The 22,984-nt window shown below is 38.5% G+C and overlaps 2 protein-coding genes across 6 annotated transcripts in view; one reads left to right on the forward strand and one right to left on the reverse strand.

Moving 5' to 3' along the window:
- Positions 1-12,083, reverse strand: part of APPL1 (adaptor protein, phosphotyrosine interacting with PH domain and leucine zipper 1) — a 25,342-nt gene extending 13,259 nt beyond the window's left edge. The window contains exons 1-11 of the mRNA XM_014893067.2: positions 11,986-12,083; positions 7,743-7,841; positions 7,162-7,221; positions 6,410-6,481; positions 5,557-5,644; positions 4,140-4,181; positions 3,293-3,351; positions 2,689-2,835; positions 1,220-1,302; positions 961-1,119; positions 185-373 (exon numbers count right to left, since the gene is read on the reverse strand). Coding sequence (XP_014748553.2) covers positions 185-373; positions 961-1,119; positions 1,220-1,302; positions 2,689-2,835; positions 3,293-3,351; positions 4,140-4,181; positions 5,557-5,644; positions 6,410-6,481; positions 7,162-7,221; positions 7,743-7,841; positions 11,986-12,039 — 1,052 coding nt within the window. The 5' untranslated portion in view covers positions 12,040-12,083. The remainder of the gene's footprint in view (positions 1-184; positions 374-960; positions 1,120-1,219; positions 1,303-2,688; positions 2,836-3,292; positions 3,352-4,139; positions 4,182-5,556; positions 5,645-6,409; positions 6,482-7,161; positions 7,222-7,742; positions 7,842-11,985) is intronic.
- Positions 12,084-12,281: 198 nt separating this feature from the next.
- On the forward strand, positions 12,282-18,693 carry HESX1 (HESX homeobox 1). 5 transcript variants are annotated; one of them, XM_088171514.1, is made up of 7 exons: positions 12,282-13,102; positions 13,471-13,588; positions 14,193-14,294; positions 15,173-16,777; positions 16,886-17,091; positions 17,393-17,494; positions 18,444-18,693. In XM_088171514.1, exons 4-7 carry the CDS (start codon positions 16,564-16,566, stop codon positions 18,540-18,542), a joined length of 621 nt encoding a protein of 206 aa, XP_088027640.1. In that variant the 5' UTR covers positions 12,282-13,102; positions 13,471-13,588; positions 14,193-14,294; positions 15,173-16,563; the 3' UTR covers positions 18,543-18,693. The 5 variants fall into 5 exon arrangements, with proteins under 5 accessions (XP_088027640.1, XP_088027641.1, XP_088027639.1 ...); XM_088171515.1 differs by lacking the exon at positions 13,471-13,588 and having other exon boundaries at positions 15,173-15,267; positions 16,519-16,777; XM_088171513.1 differs by lacking the exon at positions 13,471-13,588.
- Positions 18,694-22,984: the final 4,291 nt, after the last annotated feature.

Here is a 22,984-nt window from a genome sequence, read left to right on the forward strand (position 1 = left end):
TCAGCTACATTACAGAGTTTATAAACAAAAATCCACTTAATACAGTTAAAAAAGGATATCCCAGATTTTGCTTCTAAATATGCACAAAATATATCAAGCTAACATCTGGCCAAAGGCAGACCATCTTTCTTTTCCTAATTAGTTCAGTATTTCTTACAAGAAACAGCAATGTAAGGGCACTCACTTCTTGCCATCAAAAGATGTTATCTGAAAACAGTATCGTCTGTCCTCACAGTCCACAGCCATGACTGAGCAATTGTCTATGTCCATCACAAGTCCCCCAGCCACATCACCTCTTGCCTGGCTCATCAGATTTCCACCTTGAGTGAAGTAAAACTGTCTCTCCCAACTGGAAGACACCAGCCCTGTCTTACTAAAAGATAAAAAGAAGTCGTCAGTTAGCCTCTCTTTTTTCTCAGACACTCTGGAATATTAGCTGCTGCAATTGTGTTCTAATACAGAAATTCATGACTCATTCTGGAAATATTTTAACTGTTGCTGTAAAAGCAAAAAAAAACAAACTTTTTTTTATAATTCCTTGGATCTTATTATATAAATTACAGTAAAAAAATCTAAATGTTACAACTTATTTTTAATAGCTCTGAAAAACAGCTGTTAGACTTCCTTGGAGGAATAGCTCCCTCCCGTGGACAATGAGCCACTGCTAATTGAGATACACTCTCAAACCTTTTTTAAGCTGTGAAAATTCAGGCAAAATTAGACTAAAATCAGGATAATTATACTTTGCACCTTAATGACATTATGTCAGTGTAACAATGAATGTAATAGTAATTTGGTGAAGAAGTCCAAAGAAAGAAACAGAATAGCTCTTACATAACTTACTCAACTACATTTAAAAAAATCAGCATAGCTAACATCTAATAGAACACTTCAACTTCTTTAGCTTTCCTTTCCCAAAACTAAATACTCTGGAATTTTTAAATAACAAGTTACTCTTACTTTCTTGCATTGAGATAGCCAGCTTTCCGTGTCAGATTCCTGTGAGCAGGAAATTTTGTAGGATCAGGATCAGGCAAATACAGTGGATCACTGGCTACTTCCAAGTCCTCTATAGTTTGTTGCATGTTTTCTACTTCACAATCCATTTCCCTGCGAACACTAAGGTAAAAAATGTGCTATTAACAAAGATAATTTATTAATAAGTAGAAACAGAAAAGATAATCTTGATAAAAGTTCAAATTCAACAAAGCCAACTTACTTCTGTACACTTGTGCCAATATTGGTCAAAAATTCTTCCAGTTGCTCAGTAAGATTTTCTGAACCCATTTTAAAAAAGCTTATCTTTAAAAAAAAGGAAAAGGGAGAATTTAGTCATTAATAAAACTACACTAACAATTAACAGATGAAGTCATAGGAGGTTAAAGTTTCTCAGAGAAATCTGTTTTCATCCCTCATTCCCACCAAAGCCTCTTACTAAAAGCAGCAGAATTTGTGTTTGTGGGTGCAGGTGTAGGCTGCTGCTGGCACTGCAGTGGGACTTGTGATCACAGGGAAATGAACAGAACTGCCTGGAGGAAATACAGTTCCAGGAACTGCCCTGGAAAAACTCCCAAGATGTCTCTGTCCTTTCTCAAGTCCACCATTCTGCTAACTGTTCTTTTGGTGGGGTTATTTGGGGCTCATAGGAGAGAATGAACCTGTGAGGATTTGTCCAGGACCATCCACAGGGAATTAACAATATGCATTTTAAGCACAGGGTACTCCATAATGGGCCAGAAAATCTGTCACAGCTAAACTGAGGTTAGCCGTGAGAAATCTCAGAACAGGAAGCCTCAGGACATGGCCCTGCCCTTCCGTTTCTTAGATTCAGCAAAAAGCTCCATCTAAGCAACAGGTTGCGCTTACTTTACTGCACAAAAGATGCAGAACTTGGCTCTTACATACAAGCTGCAAAGTTTCAAAAGAAAGCAAGAGTTCTTGCTTTTGGAAAGCTTTCAGACAGTGTGCAAAAGTTAATTTCTACTAGGTCACTGTAGCAGTGCCAGATGCTGGAAAGCTTGACTTGCAAAAAGACCCAAAGCCCATGTTTAATGACATACTTCCAAAAATACCAATTAAGTCTGTCCAAATAACTTTATGATGGTTGCATTTTCTGTTGCACCCATCCTCAAGTAAACCAATCATGAACTTATTAAGCAAAACCAAACCAGAGTGTTTTTTAGCATTCTGCCTCTTCCACAGCCTTGATTGAAAGCAATAGTTATGTGGCTTTTGATGATAATCTCATTTCAGAACAGCTCCCATGGGAATGAGTTTAACTGTCTCCATGTTACTTGCTGAGAAGGTTCACTTCCACGTGGATTTGCATGAAAGCTCTAATAAGCTCTTCCATTTCATGGAATCAAGTGCCCAGCCATGAAAATCTAGGCATTACATCAAATCTAGCCATCTGGGTTTTGAGGGAAAATTAACATTATATTTGTCACCTAGACGTTGCCAAAAGACTCTCTGATGGCAATGGGAGCTTCTCATGAAGAGATGGCTGCAGTGAGTGTGCAATGAGCAGTGGTAACTAATGGCACAGTCAGGGCAGCAGCTGTGGCAGCTCAGAGAAGTGGATGGGTGGGGTCTTTTTCTCCATTTCCTTCCTTGGACTGCTTGCAATGGATTTCAGTACATTAACCTTCATGAAGTACTTTTATATCTTCTTTCAGAATCTGAAATTACCTGAGCTTGCATGTATCCTAGCAAGGGTTCTAGCAGAGAAATTTTCTTTTTGTACTGGAGAGTATTTAATGCACAGAAATAATGCATCATGGTCTGATGCTGTTTTTTCCTTGAAGTATATACATCTTCTGTAACTTCAGCCTTGATCTGAAGAGACACAGACAATGGGAGGGGAAAAAAAAGGAAATGTTTGAGACTTGGCATTGATCACATACCTTCTAGATAGCTTTATAGCCAGCATGGAAAAACCCACTGTCATGTTTTACCCTCTATCACCAGCTGCTGCATATTTTACTTTGCAATTCTGCTTCTCTAATTTAAACATGAGATATGTGAAAAACAAATACAGCACTCTTTTCTACCTGGAAAGTGTGGTTGTTTCTTCACATAAATAAACCTGACTATGGTATCATATTATTATTCCTAAAGCACTGTCAGTGTTATAGGACAAGCATGTATTGGAGAAACCTGCTTTTCTGTCTAGACTGCTAAAACATAAACCATCAAATGTTACACGGAATCTGCCATACACTGTCTTCCATTATAAATATATAGAAGATGAAAATAATTTCTTATCTTTATATTTAGATTTTGTTTTACAAACCTTTTCATTTTCCTTTCTTTTTGACAACCGACTGTATCTGGTAATGGCCGCATCATGGTCTAAGCAATCAAGAGAGAATTTATGATTATTTTAACAAATTAATGACTTGTGAAACAGATCAGAAAACTTTTAAAATCAGTGTTACACAGCTGAATGCAAAATCTTGTCATATTAACACCTTGAGGAATTGTTCTTCTCTGTTTATAATCCCTTTACTGCAACAAATACTTGGGCTGAAGAAAAATTCTGACCAGATGCAAATGTTGCCAAATTGTTACAAAGTTCCGAAACATCAAGTGTTTTTCAAAGAAGAACTGTCCATAAAGTAGAGAAACTTTACATTATGAAAACCTACATCTAATCTTTTTTGCTTCTAAAGCAATGAAACCATTTTCTGAATGAAACTGAGAGAAGCAGAATCTTATTTAAATAAGTTCTCTACATGGATAGATTAGAGGCAGCTAAAAAAAATAACTTCTGAAAATAGAGAACTATTAATTTTAGGAAGGTAAAATTTTTTATTGATCCGGTCCTTACTTTAGAAGCAAGCTAACACCTTACACTTTTTGTACTTTTGGTGGCATAATCATACATTATTTAATAATCATATATACACTTAAGGTGCTGTAAAAAACTGCTTTCAATTTGCCTTAACGCTTCAGTACACAAAGCAGGGATTTACTAGTGAACCAAGGAAAGCTGAGTGCCTAAGTATCACTCAGAATAATTACACCTTAATTAGTTACTTTAAGCCTACAGGCTTGACTCCACTAGTTAAATACAAATAATAATCTACAATAATACTGTTGTCTTGTAATATTGATAAGATTAAGTACTTTACACTTACCATTGCTTGCAATTTGGAAAACTTCTTTTAAAGTTAGTATCTCTAAAAAAACAACACATCACAATTTAAATAAGTTGTTATTAATGTAACAGTCATGTATTACAGTTTCTCATGTAATGTTTCACTACTGAGCAATTGAAGGTAACAACTTGTACCATACTGAGCTACCAGCACAGGCACTACCTGGCAGCCAAGTCTGTGCCTACCTGCGACCTGAGGATCATTTCTGTGCTTACAAAAAATAAAAAATATACAGTACTTTAATACTGCAAGGAGGAATTCTTTTTCAGAAGTCTTTGAAAGTCATCATCAATACAAATGTGTCACCTGAGTTCCAATCTGGTTCTGGTTTGAGCTGGGCAAATGGAAGCACAGGAGATGGGAAATATCAAAGGGCAGAACACACTGGGACTCCTAGTTACAATCAGCTGAGTTCCAGCTGGTTATTGTCTCACTGTGTCAGGAACTGGAACCAGCACAAGACCTTACACCTGTTCTGATCTTGGCTGTGGTTTGTGCCATATTACAACACAAACCAGCAGAGAGCCATGGGCAACTTTATGGTAAAGCAAATACAAGAAAATTGTCCAGAAGTGCCTATGAAGAATAATCTGCTCAATCCATAATTTTGCTGCAAGCTATTGCCAAAGAAGTATTTTCTAAGATTCCTGAAGAGTTAGAAGACTTACGAAAGACTTGTAATTTTTATTTCAATTTAGACTACAGATATTCATATCTTAGGTATACCCACTCTAAAATCTTCACAACAGGGATATGTACCTTACTTAGGGTTTAAATTATAATTTCTACTTGGATGCCCATTTGCCACAGCAGTCTGTTCACTCCTGTATCTTGAGTAAAATCTATCATCATCACACACATAAGATGTTATTTTAAACCAGGCACAAGATACAATTATTACAAAAATAAGAAGCTGGAAACACCTTATGCCTGCACATAAGAAGTCACCTGTACTACCAGCAGGGTTGAATAACCACATTACTAAATCTTAATATAGTAAGTACTAAAACTTTGGCACTTTGCCTTTGAGTTTAGTCCAGCAATTATATGGATGTTATGATCTGATATACAAATCTTTCCTGAAAATGCAAATTATCTGAAAATTATTCTTTCCTAACGTTTTCGAGTAGCTGCTAATTGTTCATCTTGAATAGAAGGTAAGTGCTTCCCTAATAGAAGTAATATTTTTGTTGAAACAATAATGTTAAGTTCAACTGTAATACTCTCATGAATAGAAATAACTTACTTTTCTTTTTAAATGGGGAGATGCATACTTTTGAGAGCTGAAAAATAAGTGGTGTATTCTACTTAGTGAAACAAGAGCTATGAAAATTAAATGCTATGTTTTTATAGTTGCTGCTGTTGATAAAAAACAGTATTTGGTTAAGTCCTCTACCTTTTAGATCCCTTTCTTTAAACTGGGTAATAGGAAACATCATTGCATCTGCAAGCTGAGTTGAAAGTACTGCATGGCAAGAGCTGAGCTGAAAAAGACAAAAGAAGAAATCTTAGGAAAGCAGTGCTGAGACAAATTAAATCACAATAGGTGGACATCAATATCACTCAAAGATGACATGAACAAGTCAAACACATTTTTGCATCTTCCTTTTTTTGCAGCTACTTCTTTCTAGGTTCTAGATCTTATAATCTACAGAAAATCTTTAGAGTTTAGTTTTTGTCTGAACTTTTCCAAGTTACTGGATCATGTCCATGGCCTCATTCATCCTGACTAGTCACTTTATTTCTCCAGTTTCTCTCCAGCTACATCACAGCCCATCTTTCACAGCTCACAGAGGTAGAACAAAATGTGATCCTCCACCTAAAATGCTGTTTAAGTGAGGAGAGAGATCACAGCAAAAAACTTAATTCAGCTCTTGATGGTGCTCAGCTGTGTCCTATGAGGCAATGTGTCAGCACCCTGAGCAGGAGGGTCCTCTGTCAGTCAGGTACCTGCAATCAGGCAATGCAGGTACCCTCATGCACACAGCTGATAACTGCCACTGTCTAATGGTTTTGGCTCTAGCTCTAGCAGTTAAACTTCATTATTTCTCAGCAATGTATCCTCATTATGCTGAATTCATTCTTTATCTTAAGGTTACATAACTTTAAATAGATGCTGCAGTATACAATTAATTGTTACCTTGTTGACAAATCAATGTCATTTCTGTACTTCCTGGCTTAAAAAAGGAGTAATTAGGCAGTTAAAGTCTGTACCTGACAGTATTAGCAAAGCACAAACAAGCATTTACCTCATCAATCACTTTTGCAAATTGCTGCAGAGTGGAAGTCATGACTTCATCATCTCCCCCGAGTGGAAAACGCTGAAAAGGCAGAAAGAGTTATATTGTTTGCAGTGTTTTCTGCCATTCACAAAACTGGATTAATCATCTCTCTGACTATATCAGGTATTTCATCATTTTAAAATATTATAGTTCACCTCATTAGGTGGAAAAGGAGGATAGGGAGCAACAGCCTTTTAAAAGAAGCAAATTTTTGTTTTTAACCTCAGAAAAGGGGACCCAGCAGCAAAGCTACAAACAGAGGATCCTTCATAGTACAGGTTACAAGGGAAGAAAGTCATGGATTCCACAGTCAGTGCTTTCAGAGATGCAATCATGCTAACAGAGTAAATTATGGTTTTAATTTGGAGATTGCAATGAAATCTGTCCTCTTTGTGACTATTGATATTTAAGCACTTAAGGGTAAACATGTTTATAAAGTAAAATAGAACTACCCTAGCACTTCTCAAAAAAACTAATCCAAAAGTAAAACATTTCAGAAGCTATTAATATTCTTCATGGTATGAGGAACTTCATTCTGGTTTCATTGGAAGAACTAGAATAAAGTCAGTAGATTCTTCTGGCAACAATCTGGCAGCAACCACAGCAGTTAATTTTATCTGGACCAAACTTAAATCCATTCTACACTGTGCTCTTGAAGGTAAAACACTACAAAAATACACAGTCCTGACCACACACAGACAACATGATTTATGCAGTACCTGTTTTTCATATTCCTTTAGAAGCTTTGAAGTCAGATGAGTTGCTGCACTTAATTCATTCTGATAAAAAAAAGGAAACATGAAAAATCAATAACAAGTCTAACAGTTAAAGTATATATAAATTAAAAATACAGCCATAAACTCAAAATTTTAGAAAAACATACAAAATAGATTGTTTCTAGCATAAAAGTGGAGCTATTTCTGGATGAGTGAAACATGAATATATTGTGGGTAAAAAAAATAACCTCCCACTTGATACATACTATTATACACAGGGAGATCATTTTAGTATGTACAACATTTTAGAAACACTTGGGAAATTAGAGTTACTTGGAGAACAGGGAACATCATTTCACTTGTCATAAGAAATTCTGTTGCAAAAAGAATCACAAGGATTTAGTCTTTACCACTCCCTAATATACAGAAAAACGATCATTAATTCTTACTTTATTTCACTTCTACGTTTAAAGCACATGGAAGTTAAAGAAAAGCATACTGCTCATCATAATGTCAAAAAAGCAAGAAACATGAAATGTGGTTCCAAAGCTTTATAATGCATTCAAGAATTTCATTAACACTACCTGAGCATCATATATTCTGTGCATGGCTTGAAACAACTGATTGATGTAATTGGAGATTGCTGCAGCATCCTCTTCAAATACTCCCAGCAAAGAGCGGGTCTGTAACAATCAAACAGCCAAAACATGAACATGACAAGAGAAGAATTTAAATATAATGGAATTTCAGACTTAAATAGCATTATTTCAGGTTTCATTACTGAAAATTTTATAAAGCTTCCCATACTGTTTAAAGGAATGATACCTGTTGCATGACAAAGAATCTTACAAATATCCAAGCTCAGCCTCTCTCCAGGTTAACAGGTTTTCAGAAAGGAAAGGGCCAAGGGAGATGGACAACTGTTAAATGGTGAAACTGTGGGCAGCTACTGGGCTCACTATGCTACATCCCTAAGGACAAGGGTAAAGATGACTGGTATTAGCAGCTTCCCAGGTATACACATTTCCTCTGCAGTGAGATCCAAATAAAGGCTGTGGCTGTCCCATAGTGTCCAACCTGAACACAGACAGTTCCTGGTTGTGCTTGGACCTATAATTTACCCGTGGAATAACCATCAGTTCTGTGATCAAAAGGCTGAGGAACTAAATCAAACCAAAAAATACAACCTGCATCTGATTGTCCTCAACATACATGTTTCTCACCACTGAAAGGGAGTGAAAGGATCTGTCCTCCTGTCATTCCTTACCCCAGCTTGTCACCCACAAGCCTGATGACTCCTGTGTCCCACTGCACTGCCTGCATCACTGATGGTGCTTAACAACATCCACCTCAAAAATCAATCTCTTTTATGACTGGCCACCTATTAGACTAAAACACTGGTCTCCATCTGTAACCCCGACTAATCCAGCCAGTTCTTCCACTCAGGTCACAGTCCATACCTCTCCCTTTTGGCCAGAAGAATGCTGCCAGACCATGTCACAGTGCTTGCATAAGTCAGGGTGACTGACATCCCCTGCTCTCCCTTCTGCCCAAATGACTGACTCGATAACAAGGCAATCAGGTTGCTCAGGTGTAATTTGCCTGTAAGCTTAAATGAGATGCTGACTGCGTGTTCTTGCATCCTTTTTGAACTTGGAAGCAAGGTTATTCCTCACCATGAGGATTGTGAATGGCTTCTTTTCACCAAGACAAAAATCCTAAAGGGGGAAAAGCAGAGGATGTACCAGTAACTCTGCACAGGCTACACTGGCTTTTCTTAAAACATGGGTTGAGATGCTTGGCTGTAGAAGCAGGAGCAATACTTGCAAGAGCCACAAAAAGACTGTTTTGGTTTTAGATTTACACTAAAATGAATCTCCAGATAGAAAATTGAAAGAATCATAAGCACATAATTGTTTTTTCCCCCCAAACTATGACTGTTAAACACAGGAAATTGGAAATTCTGTTTTTCAGTCTTCCCTAGCCTGTGCTGGAAATCTTTAGTCCGTCTCCCCTTGAAGCATGAAGGTATTTCTCAGCTATTTCTGATATTTTGCTTTTAATGATAATCAAAGAGTACATATTAAACCCATATAAATCATATTATCTAACAATTCTTTTGATGCAAAATTATTTTATCCAAGTTGCATTAGATGCCTGGCTGTATCACAACTACTATCATATTATATAATGTCTAAAAGATATTTAAATATTAAAAAATATAATCAAACAGCATAATCAACACAATAAATAGCTTCAATGCTGGTTCTAGTTTATAAAACAAGTGGAAAGAGGTGGAGGAGAACTCAAATTTTTGCCAGGTGTGGCAACATGTGTCATCATAACAGCCTTGACTCTCCCATTAAAGTAGACATACACGAAAGAATGCAAAAGAAAAAATTACATGGTACTATAACCATTGAATTATATACTCATGACCTTTAAACCGGAACATAAATAAGCCTGAGGTTGTAATTTTAAAGGAATACTATGTAAGGTTTCTGGATTATACTTACTCTTTAAAACTGAACATTGAAAAAAAAAAAAGTCTATGTTTTACTTTTAAAATGTCAGTTATTGATGTTCAGCTGTCAAAATATCATATTATACTGATAAAAAGAAATTAACCTGAAATTGTAAACAAGTTATAGCAGACCTCTGCTTAGCAAAAAATTAGAGGAATTGCTTACTTATGTTTCTAGTAAAACTCTTCATCATTTTGCATGTTCTTTAGGATTCTTTCTACCCGTGTTTGTGAGGAAGCAAACAGGAAAGGACGAGGGAGAGGCTGCACAAAGAAATCTCGTGTTAAGCCTTCTATGCCTTCAGATGGAGGGCACTGCCAGTGACAGGAGACAGAGCCTGTGCTACCAGTGCCTCTCGGCTTTTTTGTGCCATGCTTTGGAAATGCAAATCAGTGTGAGCAGAAACTCTAAATACACACTGAGTGTGTGTGTAATATATGTCCTAAGTTAAGATGTAAATTGCTCTGTTTTGCATAGCAAAAGACTAGGTAAACTTGGAGTTTGGTTTAGGCCTGATAAGCACAGTGGTTAGATTTTTATCCTGTGACAGCAGGAAATGAACGGGTTTGGACATTTTTGTAAAGCCTTTCCTTCCCTCAGACACAGAATAAGTTTGATATGACGCTTATATATCTGCAGTCAGTGTGTAAAACACAAACTCCAGACCTCAGTGCAGCACTAAACAACGACCCAGGCTGATGAGCCTTTCAATACTCCAGCACGAATGTATCAAAGTCGTGTCAATTCCTCCAGAAAGTTCTGCTTTTTCAGGCAACATTTGTTGCCATGTCCACTGCACCGATTTCAAAGTAACAGAAATTAACTTATGTAACAAATCGACTAACCTAACAGAAAACCACTGAGTCCGTACCACAGGACCTGGCTCCCAGAATTCACCTAAAATATTAAATTGACTGAAAGATGTAAGTTTTCTACCTAAAACAGAAGACAATATTGACAAATCCAATTACTTAAGCATTTCAAACACATCGGGCTGAATTAGGCTTTGCTTATCTGTATCACAAATAACCTCACATGGAAGAATCTAGAATTAAAATTACATTCCAATAAGTAACATTTTTTCATGTGCTTCCAAAATGTCCTCAGATGATCCCAAGTTCATGATACATTTCACATTTCCTATAAATACTGTTAGTTCTGACTGCCTTATACTAAGAACAGACCTTCAAGGAATAATTTTATTAGAGACTTTCAAAACGTTTTCCTCTTCGTGAGATGACAGGACGTTTGGCCCCTAGACCAGAACTCACATTAGAGGCCAGATCTCATCTCACATCCAGCATTTGAGCTATTTGGGGCCCAGTTCTTTGGAAAGCAATGATTCATTGCTTTTTTTAAAGAAAGCATTACCTTTCTTAAGTAGTTCTTCCACTTGATATAGAAATGTTAAAATGACTGTCATTTCAGGTGCTAAATTTCCCTTTTTAACAAGTGAAAGTTTCTTTTCCTATGACCAAGGAATTAAAACTACCAATGCATATGCTATTGCAATGTAGGACATCCTGCTCACTACGTAAACCATACATAAGAGCAATGATCATAATTCAAAAGGCTGCCATAAGAGAAAATACATTGCAAACTTTTTATCCACATCTAAGAAGCACAGTACAAGGACTTGTTGTTGCTGCTGCCAGCAAGAGAAACCAGAGCGATTGAATAAAGCATTTCCTACTTCAGAAGGAAACTCCAGTGCACTACAGAGCATGGCTGACACGATCAGGCAGCAGCGATACAGGAGAAGAACCGGAGCAAGGAGAGGCCTCCGGGCACCATGTGCTTCCCACCTACTCTCCGCACTAACCTCACCCAGCACCTGCTTTTCATGCGGGTCTATTAAACATTCATACACCTTTGTGAAAAACAAAGAGGAAAAATCGTTTTGAGAGGGCAGCACGGGTTTTGTGGTCACGAGGTGCCCAAAATCCAGCCCGGGTGCGAAGGCGGGGGTGGGGACCAGGGAGCGGTGCCGGCGCTGCCCTGATGGAGCTGCCGCAGCACCCGGGCCCGAACCGCGGCCCCGCTCCCTGCCCGCAGCACCCCCGGCAGCGGCGGGGCCAGCGAGCGACGGCGCCGCGGAGCTCCGGGAGAGAGCTCGCAGGGCACGGCCGGGACTGAAAGCCCGAGCCGAGACTGTCGGAGCCCCGCGGGGCCATGCAGGCAGCGTCCCCCACCTTTACAGCCACCGCCGCGGCTCTCCCGGGGCTGGGAGCGACAGGGAAGCAGCGCTGGGCCCCCCGAGCAGGGGCTGGGCCTGATTCGGCCCCCGCCGGGCCTGTCTCACCTGCGGGCTGTCCTCCAGCGTCTCCTCGATGGGCAGTTTATCGATGCCGGGCATGGCGGCGGCCGCGCTGAGCCCCCGCGGCTCCGCTCCCCCCGCGCCGGCCCCGCCGGCCCCGACCCGCACCGACCCCGCCCGCCGCGCCCCGGACGTCCCGCCCCCGCCCGCGCGGCTTTCTCATTGGCCCGTCGGGCCCCCCCTGCCCGGCTGCCATTGGCTGGCGGACCCGCCCGTTCGCGCGCAGGCGCGGGGGCTGAGGGCGGGGTCTCTCGCGCGCTCCCTGAGGGCCGAGGCTCCAGCGCTGTCCCGGGAGTGGCTCCGTGTGGGGAGCGGAGCTTGGGCAGCCGGGGCCGCTTCTCTGCCGGAGTGACTGCCCGGTAGTGCAGTCATAGGTGTTAAGCAAAGTGTCCTCCCAGCCCTGTCTTTGCTCCGGGGGTTGCTGTCATCTCCTGACAGACAATTACCTTCTGGGCCTCTCCACAGCAGCGGAGGCCCGTTGGGTCCCCGCCCTTACGGAGCACCTTCGGCACTGTTGCCACGTTATCTGGAGCATCCCTTTTGGCAAGTTTCCTCTTATCCCTGCCATGTGGCGGTCAGTCATTTTTACTGTGCGTGAAGTGCGAGGACAAGAAGCCTTAAGCTGAAACAGGAGAGATTTAGATTACATCTTAGAAAATAGTATCTCTGCTCTCTCAGATTGAATAAGTGTGCTGCTATAGGTTGGTGGCAAATTTAGAATGCTTAGAACTACTGTGAGGGCTCACTGGAATCAAAACAGATTACTGGCTGGATTTGTGAACTGATTCAGCTCTGAAATTGCTTAGAATTATAGAATCTCAAAGGTTAGAAAAGACCTCTAAGATCATTGAGTCCAACCATTAATCCAGCAGCTCATGCTGTGTTCACCACTAAACCATGTGCCCAAGTGCTGCATCCTCACATCTTCTCACACTTCCAGGGACGGTAATTGTCAGCGCCTGACCACCCTGCCCATAAAGAAACTTTTCCCAATATCCAATCTAAACCTTTCCTAGCACAACTTGAGGCTGTTTCCCCTGGTCCTGTCATTCGTTACTTGGGAGAAGATACTGAACTCCACCTGGCTACAACCTCCTTTCAGGTATTTTCACAGAGCAAGACTGGGAAAGAGAAAAAAAAAAAAAAAAAAGAGGCTATTTTCTTGTTGGTTTTGCCTTTTTGGGGCCAAGTGAACTTAGTCTAAGACCATATTAGAAAGTACATGAAGTCATTCAGCAGACCAAATGATTAATGGTTGTGAAGTCTTGCTATGGAGACCATTCTTTATTTTGTATTGGGTTATGATTTACCTTTAAAAGCAGATAAACGACAGGGCTGGTGTGTTAAACTGCAAACAATTAAAGATTTTTGAGGTGGCTTTTTTTGTTTGTTCATTGGGATTTTTGTTGGGTGGTGGGGTTTTTTTGTTTTTGCTCTTTTGCTGTTGTGTTCTTTTGTTTTTCCCTGTAGGGGAGTGATGAAGAAATTTCCAAGTTAATACTGTTCAGTCAATTAATTTACCAGCTCAGCTGGTGACTCACCTAACTGAAGCAAGTCACAGCACCTCTCCCTTCCCCTGTTAATAAGGGTAATAATTCAGGGTTATCTTACAACGTGTGTTAAAGACTTAAGTCTTGTATCTGCAACCATGTGTCAGGACATTAATATTGGTTCATGACCTATAAATGTCTGTGCTTTCTGGTTTTGCGACCAGTTAACTTGTGACCAGGCTTTACAGCAGTCTCCTGAAAGAAATTACTCTGTTTTGTACTGTAAGATCATTTTCCCAGTGGAATTCAGGAACGTAGTAACTTTAAGTGGATTTGATTTAATTAGTTGGTGTGTATACACCTGTAAGTGGCATCCAAAAGTTTTACTTGAGCTACAAATTTGACTGCAACAAATGTGATGGTAATGAATTGAAGAATCCCTCTGCATCCTCTAAGTGTGTTTTTAGTGTTACACTGTTTTCAGCATTGTAGACCTTTTGTTAGTGTGTGAGGGGTTTTTTGTTGCTTTTGTTTGGGCTTTTTGATTTGTGGGGTTGGGTTTTTTGTTTGGTTTGGGTTTTTTTGAGGGGTGTTGGTTTTTGTTTACTTTGGTTTGGTTTTGTTGTTACTGTTTTTTCTGCAAAATATCTACTAAGAGGCCTTAAAAATGTGGGGAACTAACACTTGGCATTTTGTCAACAGGGAGAAGTTCAGCAAACCGATCTTTAGAGAATTCCAGATGTGTGCCCTTAGGGAGAGAACATTTTGCCTCTGCTGGAGGGTAAAAGAAGCTGTGTGGATAAGGTAAGCTTTATTTGCAGTGTTTCCCACTTTTTAACACACTTTCATACTTTTACTAGTGGCAGCCTTGAATTAACCTTGAATTTACCTGCATTCACTCAATCTGCCTGTGTCAAAATAGCTTCTACTTCAACCAAGAAATAGCTAACTGCTTTTGTTTTGTGAAAATATGTGTTACCATTTTGAGGTATTCTTGCTTTAAAAAAAGTTGGGAATTTTGAACTTGGCTTTGAATATAACACTTGTTATTCATGTTAAAAACATATTTGAATGAGAGCTTTATGTAACATGACTTCTGAGGTGGTGAAATACTGGTGAGTAAAGAGATTGTGGGAAAGGTGAGGTGAAAGATAAATTTTTGGAGTGTGATAAGTAATCAAGAAAGATAATACATACCATTTATAGCTTTTTTAAAAGCTGAAAGTATTACCCAGGCTCAAATGAAAGTTGTCTGAGCAGTGGGTGAGAAGAGCAAAAGGCAGCAAGAGTAAGAACTGGGACTTCAGACCAAAGCTCCCAAGAGCTCTGGGTGTGGTCTCCTCAGCTGCTGTAAACAGCCCTTGGAGGTTTCCCATCTCTGAGAGCTTCATCTACTAAAGAGATGAACTCCACTGTCCCTGGGCAAAAACAGTGGTGCAAAGTGTGAAAGGGAGATTAGTTTGCTGCCTCATCAAGTATGTGATGCTGTAAGAGGATTGGATTTGCATATCCAAGGAGCAGTGAGTTTTCCTATTATCGATTACTTAGGATTCCAAACTTAACGTTTGCTTTGTTGCTCTAATTGCCCCTACCAAGGTATTTAGTTAAAAGTTTACAGGTAATTTCAAATGGGTTGCAAGGTGGTATCAGTCAATACTAATGGGCCAAACATTGAAATACAGTTTTCAAGAGAAGGCTTAAGGTGTACAAGTGGTGACTGGAGCTCATCTTGCAAGTGAACGTTGCAGGTGGATGCATGCTGCTTCAAGATCCGTTGGTATGTGTGAGAAGTGTCCTTGGTAAAGTCACTTCTAGAATTGTCACTCTTTGAATAGTTTGGTTTGACAACAGTCTTACTGCACAACACAAAGTCAAGCCAGTAAGAGGGGGAACTTTTCCTCCTGAAATAAAAATATTGTTTTCATTTTTGCCTGTTATTTTTGGACAAATCCTAATTTTATAGTGTCTCTGCAGAAATTCCTTCTTTTCTTGTCCTGAACCAAAAGCTGGTTTTGAGCATGTGTTGTGAACTGCTGTGTGACTGACAGATGAGCTTGAATATAAAAATGTTATAGTTGATTTTTTCTTTATAAGGGATGAAATCAGAATTCTGTCAGACTTCGAGCCCCATTACAAAGCCTTTATCTCCTTTCTTCCCATAAGTAATAATTTTTTTGTGAATTTAAGTGTTGGCTCTGTAGGATTTAAATATACTTCTGTTTGCTGTATACCTACAAGGAGGGAGAGACATCTGTGAGAAAAAGGATGCTTTTAAACGTGCAAATTTGAATGTACTGCTTCTATTACTTGAAGTTTTGCTTCTGTAGTGAAGAATTATCAGGAAATTTCACATCTGGTATGTTTCAAAAAGGCTGCAACAAAGTTATTTTAATAAGAAAAATGAATGCATGAATTATTTAAAATAGTTGGTGCAACTGTTCCTATTAACTAATCCAAGCACTTGGAAGGCAATTACACTGAGCTTTGACAACACTGCCAACCCACTGCACAGTGCCTTATGCCAAAAGCTATTGTTGTTTTATTGACCACGTTCACCATTACATATGCATATGAAAAAACAGAGGCATTTTCATCGGGATTACCCTAATAGCATTAAGAGATTATTTTTTAAATTTCCTTGGAAGGAAATTCACTTAAATGAGATTACTTATTACTTGACTGGTTTCCTATCATGCTTCTATGTTTAGGTAAGTGGAGTCCATTAGAGTATAAAGTTTTTTTAAAAACTGATTTTATACATTAATGATTTCAAATAAAAGAGAAGTACTATATTTGTGCACAGCTTCTTTTGAGAAAGTTAAGTCGATGCTCTGGTTAGGAGAGATAACACTTTTTGTCCCCCTTGGTGGCCCCCCTAGTGTCACCATTAGTTGCTAATTACTTGCAAACAAATAAACAATTAACTCCTCGTGCCTCTTGGTGGGAGAGTTTTCATTGACATGCTAAAACTTTCTAATAAAAGATTTTAATTAATGACGTTGCAAATCCAACCCCCTTGTCAACATAGCTATAAGGAGGGTTTGTGGAGAAATGCAAGTACAGTGTCCCTGCTATGCTGGCTGAGGGTGAAGGCATGGCGGGTCCCTCGCTGTGTGCTGCCCCCACTGCGGCCTCTCCGGACCTGCACAAGGTGCCCGGCTTTGGAGAGAGTAAAACCACGCAGTGCTCCTTTTCAATTGAGAGTATATTGGGACTGGAGCAGAAAAAAGATGGCATTCCAGCTGGGAAACCTCACAGACCCTGGATGGATGCATGCACCAGCTTGGGTAAGTCAGTCTGTTTTGTAACCTCTTATGCTTTTACCCTTTAAAAATACTGTCATGTTTCTACAGCAAACCAGTAAACTGAAGCTCTCCTTTTCTTACTCTTTCTAGTTTTAGGTGATGACAGTAATCCCCATCTGCAAATTCCTGTTGTTTGCTATGAAAATCCATTATTTCATGCTAGAAGTGATCCAGTGCAAGAGGAAAAGGTCTTGAAATGTGAAAAATATTTTTCAGTCACTGAAAGGCTGTCTTTCAAACGAGAATTGAGCTGGTACAGGGGTAGAAGACCAAGAACTGCATTCACTAGAAACCAGGTAGGGCTTTCCTTAGCATTTAACAAATAAGTAACAATGTAGTTTAGTAAAATGTTGGAAGATACCTTAACAGCTGATAAATTCAGCATGATGTACCTCTGCAGAGAGAAATGTCATCAGGAGCTAATGTAAATTAACAGGAATGTTGCTAATTTCAGCAGATATGTGTTTATGCATGAAATCAGAATTGTGCAAACACTGATCAGAAGTCTGTTGAACAAACTAAGCTGCTATTTTATTTATGTGTTACTGCTATGAACATAGTGTTAACTATTCAACAAGTGTGCTTTAATCTCCTCAGATTGAAGTCTTGGAAAATGTTTTTAAAATGAACTCCTACCCCGGCATTGATATTAGAGAAGAGTTAGCTCGCAAATTAGATTTAGATGAAGACAGGATCCAGGTAATTAAAATTTTATTTGAACTTTTCTTCCAGCTATATGTACTCTCTGGTTATATACATAAGTAGTTTGACAGCAGTAATGAGAATGTTAATCTCTCAGTTTAAATCAATGTATATACATGAAACCTGCCTTCAATGATTTGTGAAATGGAAACTATTGAATTCCTTCTGAAATCTAAAGCCTTCCATAGCATTGATGAGGTATTCATCACTAAAATATTTCCACAACATCTGCTCTGCTAATCTCTAGTTATTATGTACAGAACTTGATCATTTCCTTAAAATAATTTTTTATATTTTGTCACCATATTTGATAAATAAATTTGAAATAGGTATGGACATAATTTCTGTGACTGCTTGCGTATTTTGTGAGACTGCCAGCAGAGCACAGATGTGTAAAACCAGTGTTTGAACCTATGTCTTTATCTGGCCAAAAGCAAAATCTATTCAGGGATGTTAATTACTGATTTCCAGGTAGTTCAATGTGATAAGAAGCATACTGTAAACATGAGAATTTGGGCTTCCCTTCGTTGTTTATCAGGCTTTTGCTACAAGTATTATATTGGGCTTGATGGGAAACTTGATGCTGCAAATCGTTAAGCAGCTGAAGAAATAGCACCATAAGATATGTGTGAATTCCAGATGTTCAGGATCTTCCAGGATCTGATTCTGTCCCTGAATTTATTACCAGTTTTTATATTAATTACAGTGAAGCTAATCTCGCTTTCCAGGTAACCTAGGGATATAATTTTCTTTGTCTGTGGTGTTAAAATTACAGGTAGCAAGTAGCTACATGCTGTCATCTGCAGATTGTAAATTTATATTGAACTTGCAAACCACTGTCATCACACAAAATATTGTCATGCTGTGTTAATACTTTTAAGTTTCAAATATTATTCTGCTTCCACTGCTGTATTTCTGAAAAGCATTCCTTCTCTTTCCATTTTAGATCTGGTTCCAGAACCGTCGTGCAAAGCTGAAAAGATCACACAGAGAATCTCAGTTTCTAATGGTGAAAAATACTTTCACCTCCAGCCTGCTAGAGTAGAAGGAAAGGATGGTTTGCTGTTACAGTACTAGTACAGAAAATGAGGAATTATTCAGAACCTGTATTAAGTAATGATATAGTAATTATGACTTTATGCCCAGATTTGAAAGTTTATTATAATTTTCATTCAAATAAACTGTAAATACTTGAAGTATTATTATAATCTACTTTTTGTGGAAGAAGTGAACTTTTCCTATATATTTGACTATTTTCAGAGATTTTGAGGTATTTTTACAGTTTAAAACAAAGCAAACCCAAGGTTGCACAAGAATTTCAGCTGCAATGAATTATTGCAGATGACTTGACAAAGCTTTATGGTTTTAGAAGAAGACTGTTTCAAGTCTGAGATAAACCATATGCAAAATAGATTTTGCTACTGGAAACAGTTTGTCACATTGGAGTTTAAATAGCTTATTTATAAAGAACATGATAGTTTTCATAAAGAACATAATTTTTAGAAAAGTATCTCCAGTGAAAGGACTAATTCTCAACTGACTTCAGTTTTAACAATTGCTCAGTTAAAAGAAGCGGACAAAGATGATATTTTTATTTAATTTTAATTAATTTAGGTTATTTGCCTATTTAATTTTCTAACCTGGTTATCTCCTCTCTGGTCAGTATAAGTGTTCCAGTTATGGAAGTTGCCCTATTATCTTTTTATGACAGAGTGTAGCATTTCATGGGATCAGATCATTGGGTACCAGACCAGATATCCAGATCACTGCCATTAATTTTAGAGTGTTGAATTCATTTTTATCAAACAGTACATGAAAGTTACTTATCCTCATGTTTGATATTGAGCCTGAAGTCAAGGAGAGTCGTATACCAAAAAAACCCACCCAACTCTTCATTGCTACAATGTAGGGAAACATTGTAAGTACAGGTTTATGCTGCTCTTTGTTCAGCAGAGCTCTAAGCACTACCCTCAAATGCTGGTGACCTTCAGTGAAGCTCCAGCCTGTGTTTCTTGCTAGACATAAACCCTACATTATCTCATGAACAGACACAGTATTGATCTTTTCTTCATGCTTGTGTCCATATCTGTTGTCCGATAGGATGAAAGGTAAGTTGAGAAAATAGGGTGATAGAAGAAAATCATTTTATGTAGTCTCATACTAGGAAAAGCTAAAGGGAGAGATGATCTGACAGTCCTTACTTAGTGTTTTGAATTATAGTTTGAGCTATGAGAGTTTAAATAAAAAGCAGTTCTATATTTTCTGAAAAATATCACTGAACAACTGCATTACTTTAGAACTGGATGACAGATATTGACACTTCCATTTTTTTAACTTCATTGGCTCATTGCCTTCGCTTTTATGCAGAATCCTTAAAATCTTGAATTGTTTGGCTTTGCTCCTGGAAATCTTATTTTAATATGGAAATAACGAACTTTTATCTGATATTGAAACATTATTTTTTTGTGCTTTATTGGATTTAGGAAATAACATTCCTAACTGAATTCTGTTGTATCCTGCATTCCAAAATACTTAGGAGAACCACAAGTGAAGCAATTTAAATGGAGCCAGATCCATTAGGAATAGTTTTTAGAGAAATTGAAATCTCAATTCAGATACCTGCCTGATCTGGTAAAGGCAAAGACAATATTGGGAATGCATTCTTTTATTTTGTTTTTCTCTACACCTCAAAGCAGATATTGCCCATAGCTTAACCTTATTGCAGGTAATCTGAAACTATTGTCTACTTTGCTTCTGGAAACAAAGTTTCTAGCAGCAACAGATTAGACTAATCTGTACAGACTGATTGCCTAAGAACCTTACTCTATTATCTGGCAAACACCTAAATACACCTAATGTCTGCTATAATGGAACTTGTCTCAAGTGACGGAAGTCTGACAGAGCAATTTAAGAGAAGCAGTAGAGTAGCAGCAGAATAATAATAGCACCAGTCCTGGTGTCCTGCTCTCCATTAGCAAATGTTACCAGCAGGATCTTTAGTGTGAGGTACTAGGAGTGGCCCACACAATGCTAAGGGGAAAAGAATTTAAAAGCAGCGTTGCATTATTTGCTTCATTTGGTAGCTTTTTCTTCCCAGAGTAAAGGAATCAACAAGTCAAAAAAGCGCCTCTCACTTTACATTTACACCTCCTTTGACCTGCATGGGTTTAAATTGTGCCCATCACTTGCTCAAATACAGCTGGATTTTTTTTCCACCTTGTAAAGTATTAGTCTGGAGTTTCCAGGTCTTTGTGCTGTCGATGGCTCCCTTGGCAATGTATGTGACAGTTGTGTTCCTGTGCAAGCACTGCCAGCCCAGGAGCAGCAGTGAGGGAGGCTGTCGGCAGAGGATGCTGGAATCCAGCCCTGCTCCAGTTTTGCACGCTTTGCCTTGCAGTGTTTCTGTCTCTACCCTTCAGAACACAGAAACATCTCAGTCTCTTTTGTTCTAGTTCTGGCTTAAGCCAGACTTAAATAGTCGAGTAGTGTTTTCCTGAGACAGGTCCAGTACCTGTGACCCTAACTGGGCTGCATAATAATTTGTTTTGAATCTGTGTTCTTCTCTTAATTACTGTCTCCGTATTAAATTTTTTCTAAGTACAAATTTCAGCAATGCCGAGTGTTGTCCAAAAAAGCTGAGCTATGCCTATGGTCTAAGAGTAGATTGACAGTAATTTATATCAAAGAGCCAATGCTCCCAAAGTTCTGTTGTGATGTTACTTGAAGCATACATAGAAGCATACTACTTTAAAGCTTCAATATTAGCATCAAAAGCCCAGACTGAAACAACATTCATTAAATTGTCATTTAACACTTTGAATTTACAAATAGCAAGCAAGCATACAGTAAACTACATTATATTTTTTTCTTGTATGTGTGGATACGTCTACATTTTTCTACTTGTTCAAAATTTTGTATTCTAAATACTTCTGAAGAGATGAAACCTGTGAGTTTTATAGTTGTATGTAAGAAGATTAACACTGTGTTCAAAGTGCTATTAGAAGGAAATGTAATTTTAAAAATAATCCAGCATTTTTTATGTGACTGGATTTTAACAGAAACCTTGCATAAAAGCAGTGTAAAATAATTTGCAAATGCCTTCAGTTTATCTACATGAAAATAAGCTAATCATAAACGATTGAGATAACTCTAAGATTTAGCTAACAATCATAAAATCAAAGCTTCATAGAAATTGGTTGTAAACCAACTTTTTTATTCCTTGGATTGATTTCGTTTCCCTATTAATTGTTAGATTGATGGTCTTTGTCCCTTTATTTTAAAGGACTTAGTATTATGTATTTGGATGGGAAGTATAAGGTATTTTATTTTCAAAAATACTTTGGAGCTATAGTGACTGACTTAATTATTATTTCATATTCGTGAAATGGATTCATCTCGAATCAAAATGACATTCTATTCTTTTATATGAGCTATTTAGAATATCTAATGTATATATCTGATCATGAAAGAGTAAAAAGACAAAGTAATAATAGTCATTATATGAGGGGGGAGCTGGGCTGTTTAGCCTCTTGGGGGGCATAAGGATCCCACCTGATTGCTTGAAAAAGGAGTTCTTGTGGTCACAGTGGGCAAACAGGATTGTGGGTGAGGGAGAGGAGGAATCCAGGGCTGCTGAAGAGCCTTTAGTTCTAGATTCCTAGGGGGGGGAATAGTGCCTGGACTTGTGTGATGCGAGGGGAAAGGGCTACACAGAAAATATGGAAACCAGTCTTGTCTGTTTTGGGCACCCAAAGTTGATATTGTGGGGCCAGCAGTATTTTCAGGAGAATCCCGGGAAGAGTCAAGTGTTGCTTTGCATGGCACAGTGTTACCACTGAAGTTTTGCTTTCTTAGATTGACAAGCAATTTGGAAAATTAATCATGTACTTGTTGAGTTTAGAAACAGCAATGAATTGGATTTGTTCTAATACCTGTTGTTTTGCAGGACACTGTTTATTAAGCAGGGAAGTAAGAACATGATCAAAAATATTTAGGGATATACCAGCTTTGGTGTAGCTGGGTGTGATTGCCAATGACTTTCATACCCCTGGGTTATGTTTGATATTTGATCATATGAATGTGCTGTGGGGCTGATATTAGAGTTACACAGTAAGTACTGCATTACTTGCACCTTAAAAAAGTAAAAGGGAAAAAAAAGAGAGTGAAAGGATAGATTTTGTAAGTGTGTTTTGATCCGTGTTGTGTATCAGTGGGTGTAAAGTTCAGCATCTTGAGCAAACAGAATATATTGTGGAATCACACAGGTGCAAGTAGGGCTTTTGATATTCAATTTTAAGCAGGGTCATCTGGCTTGGGATGTTGTAAGGATGTGTGTGTGTGAGCAGTAAAACTCCTACAACACCTAGACTGAAAGAGAAGTAAGTATTCCTTCTTTCTGCGTTTATGTTCCAGGATTTTTTTCTCCTAGCTCTTCAACCACGTTTTCCTCTGCCACTAGGATGGCTTGAGAACACCATGAGTGCAGTC

Source organism: Sturnus vulgaris, chromosome 11, assembly GCF_052056855.1.
Source record: "Sturnus vulgaris isolate bStuVul1 chromosome 11, bStuVul1.hap1, whole genome shotgun sequence".
NCBI classification, from domain to species: domain Eukaryota; kingdom Metazoa; phylum Chordata; class Aves; order Passeriformes; family Sturnidae; genus Sturnus; species Sturnus vulgaris.

Coding starts and splice junctions, on each gene's coding strand:
- HESX1 (XM_088171514.1), top strand. CDS start 16,564: ATGCTGGCTGAGGGTGAAGGCATGGCGGGTCCCTCGCTGTGTGCTGCC. Junction 16,778..16,885: donor GGATGCATGCACCAGCTTGG/GTAAGTCAGTCT, acceptor TACTCTTTCTAG/TTTTAGGTGATGACAGTAAT. Junction 17,495..18,443: donor TAGATGAAGACAGGATCCAG/GTAATTAAAATT, acceptor TTTCCATTTTAG/ATCTGGTTCCAGAACCGTCG.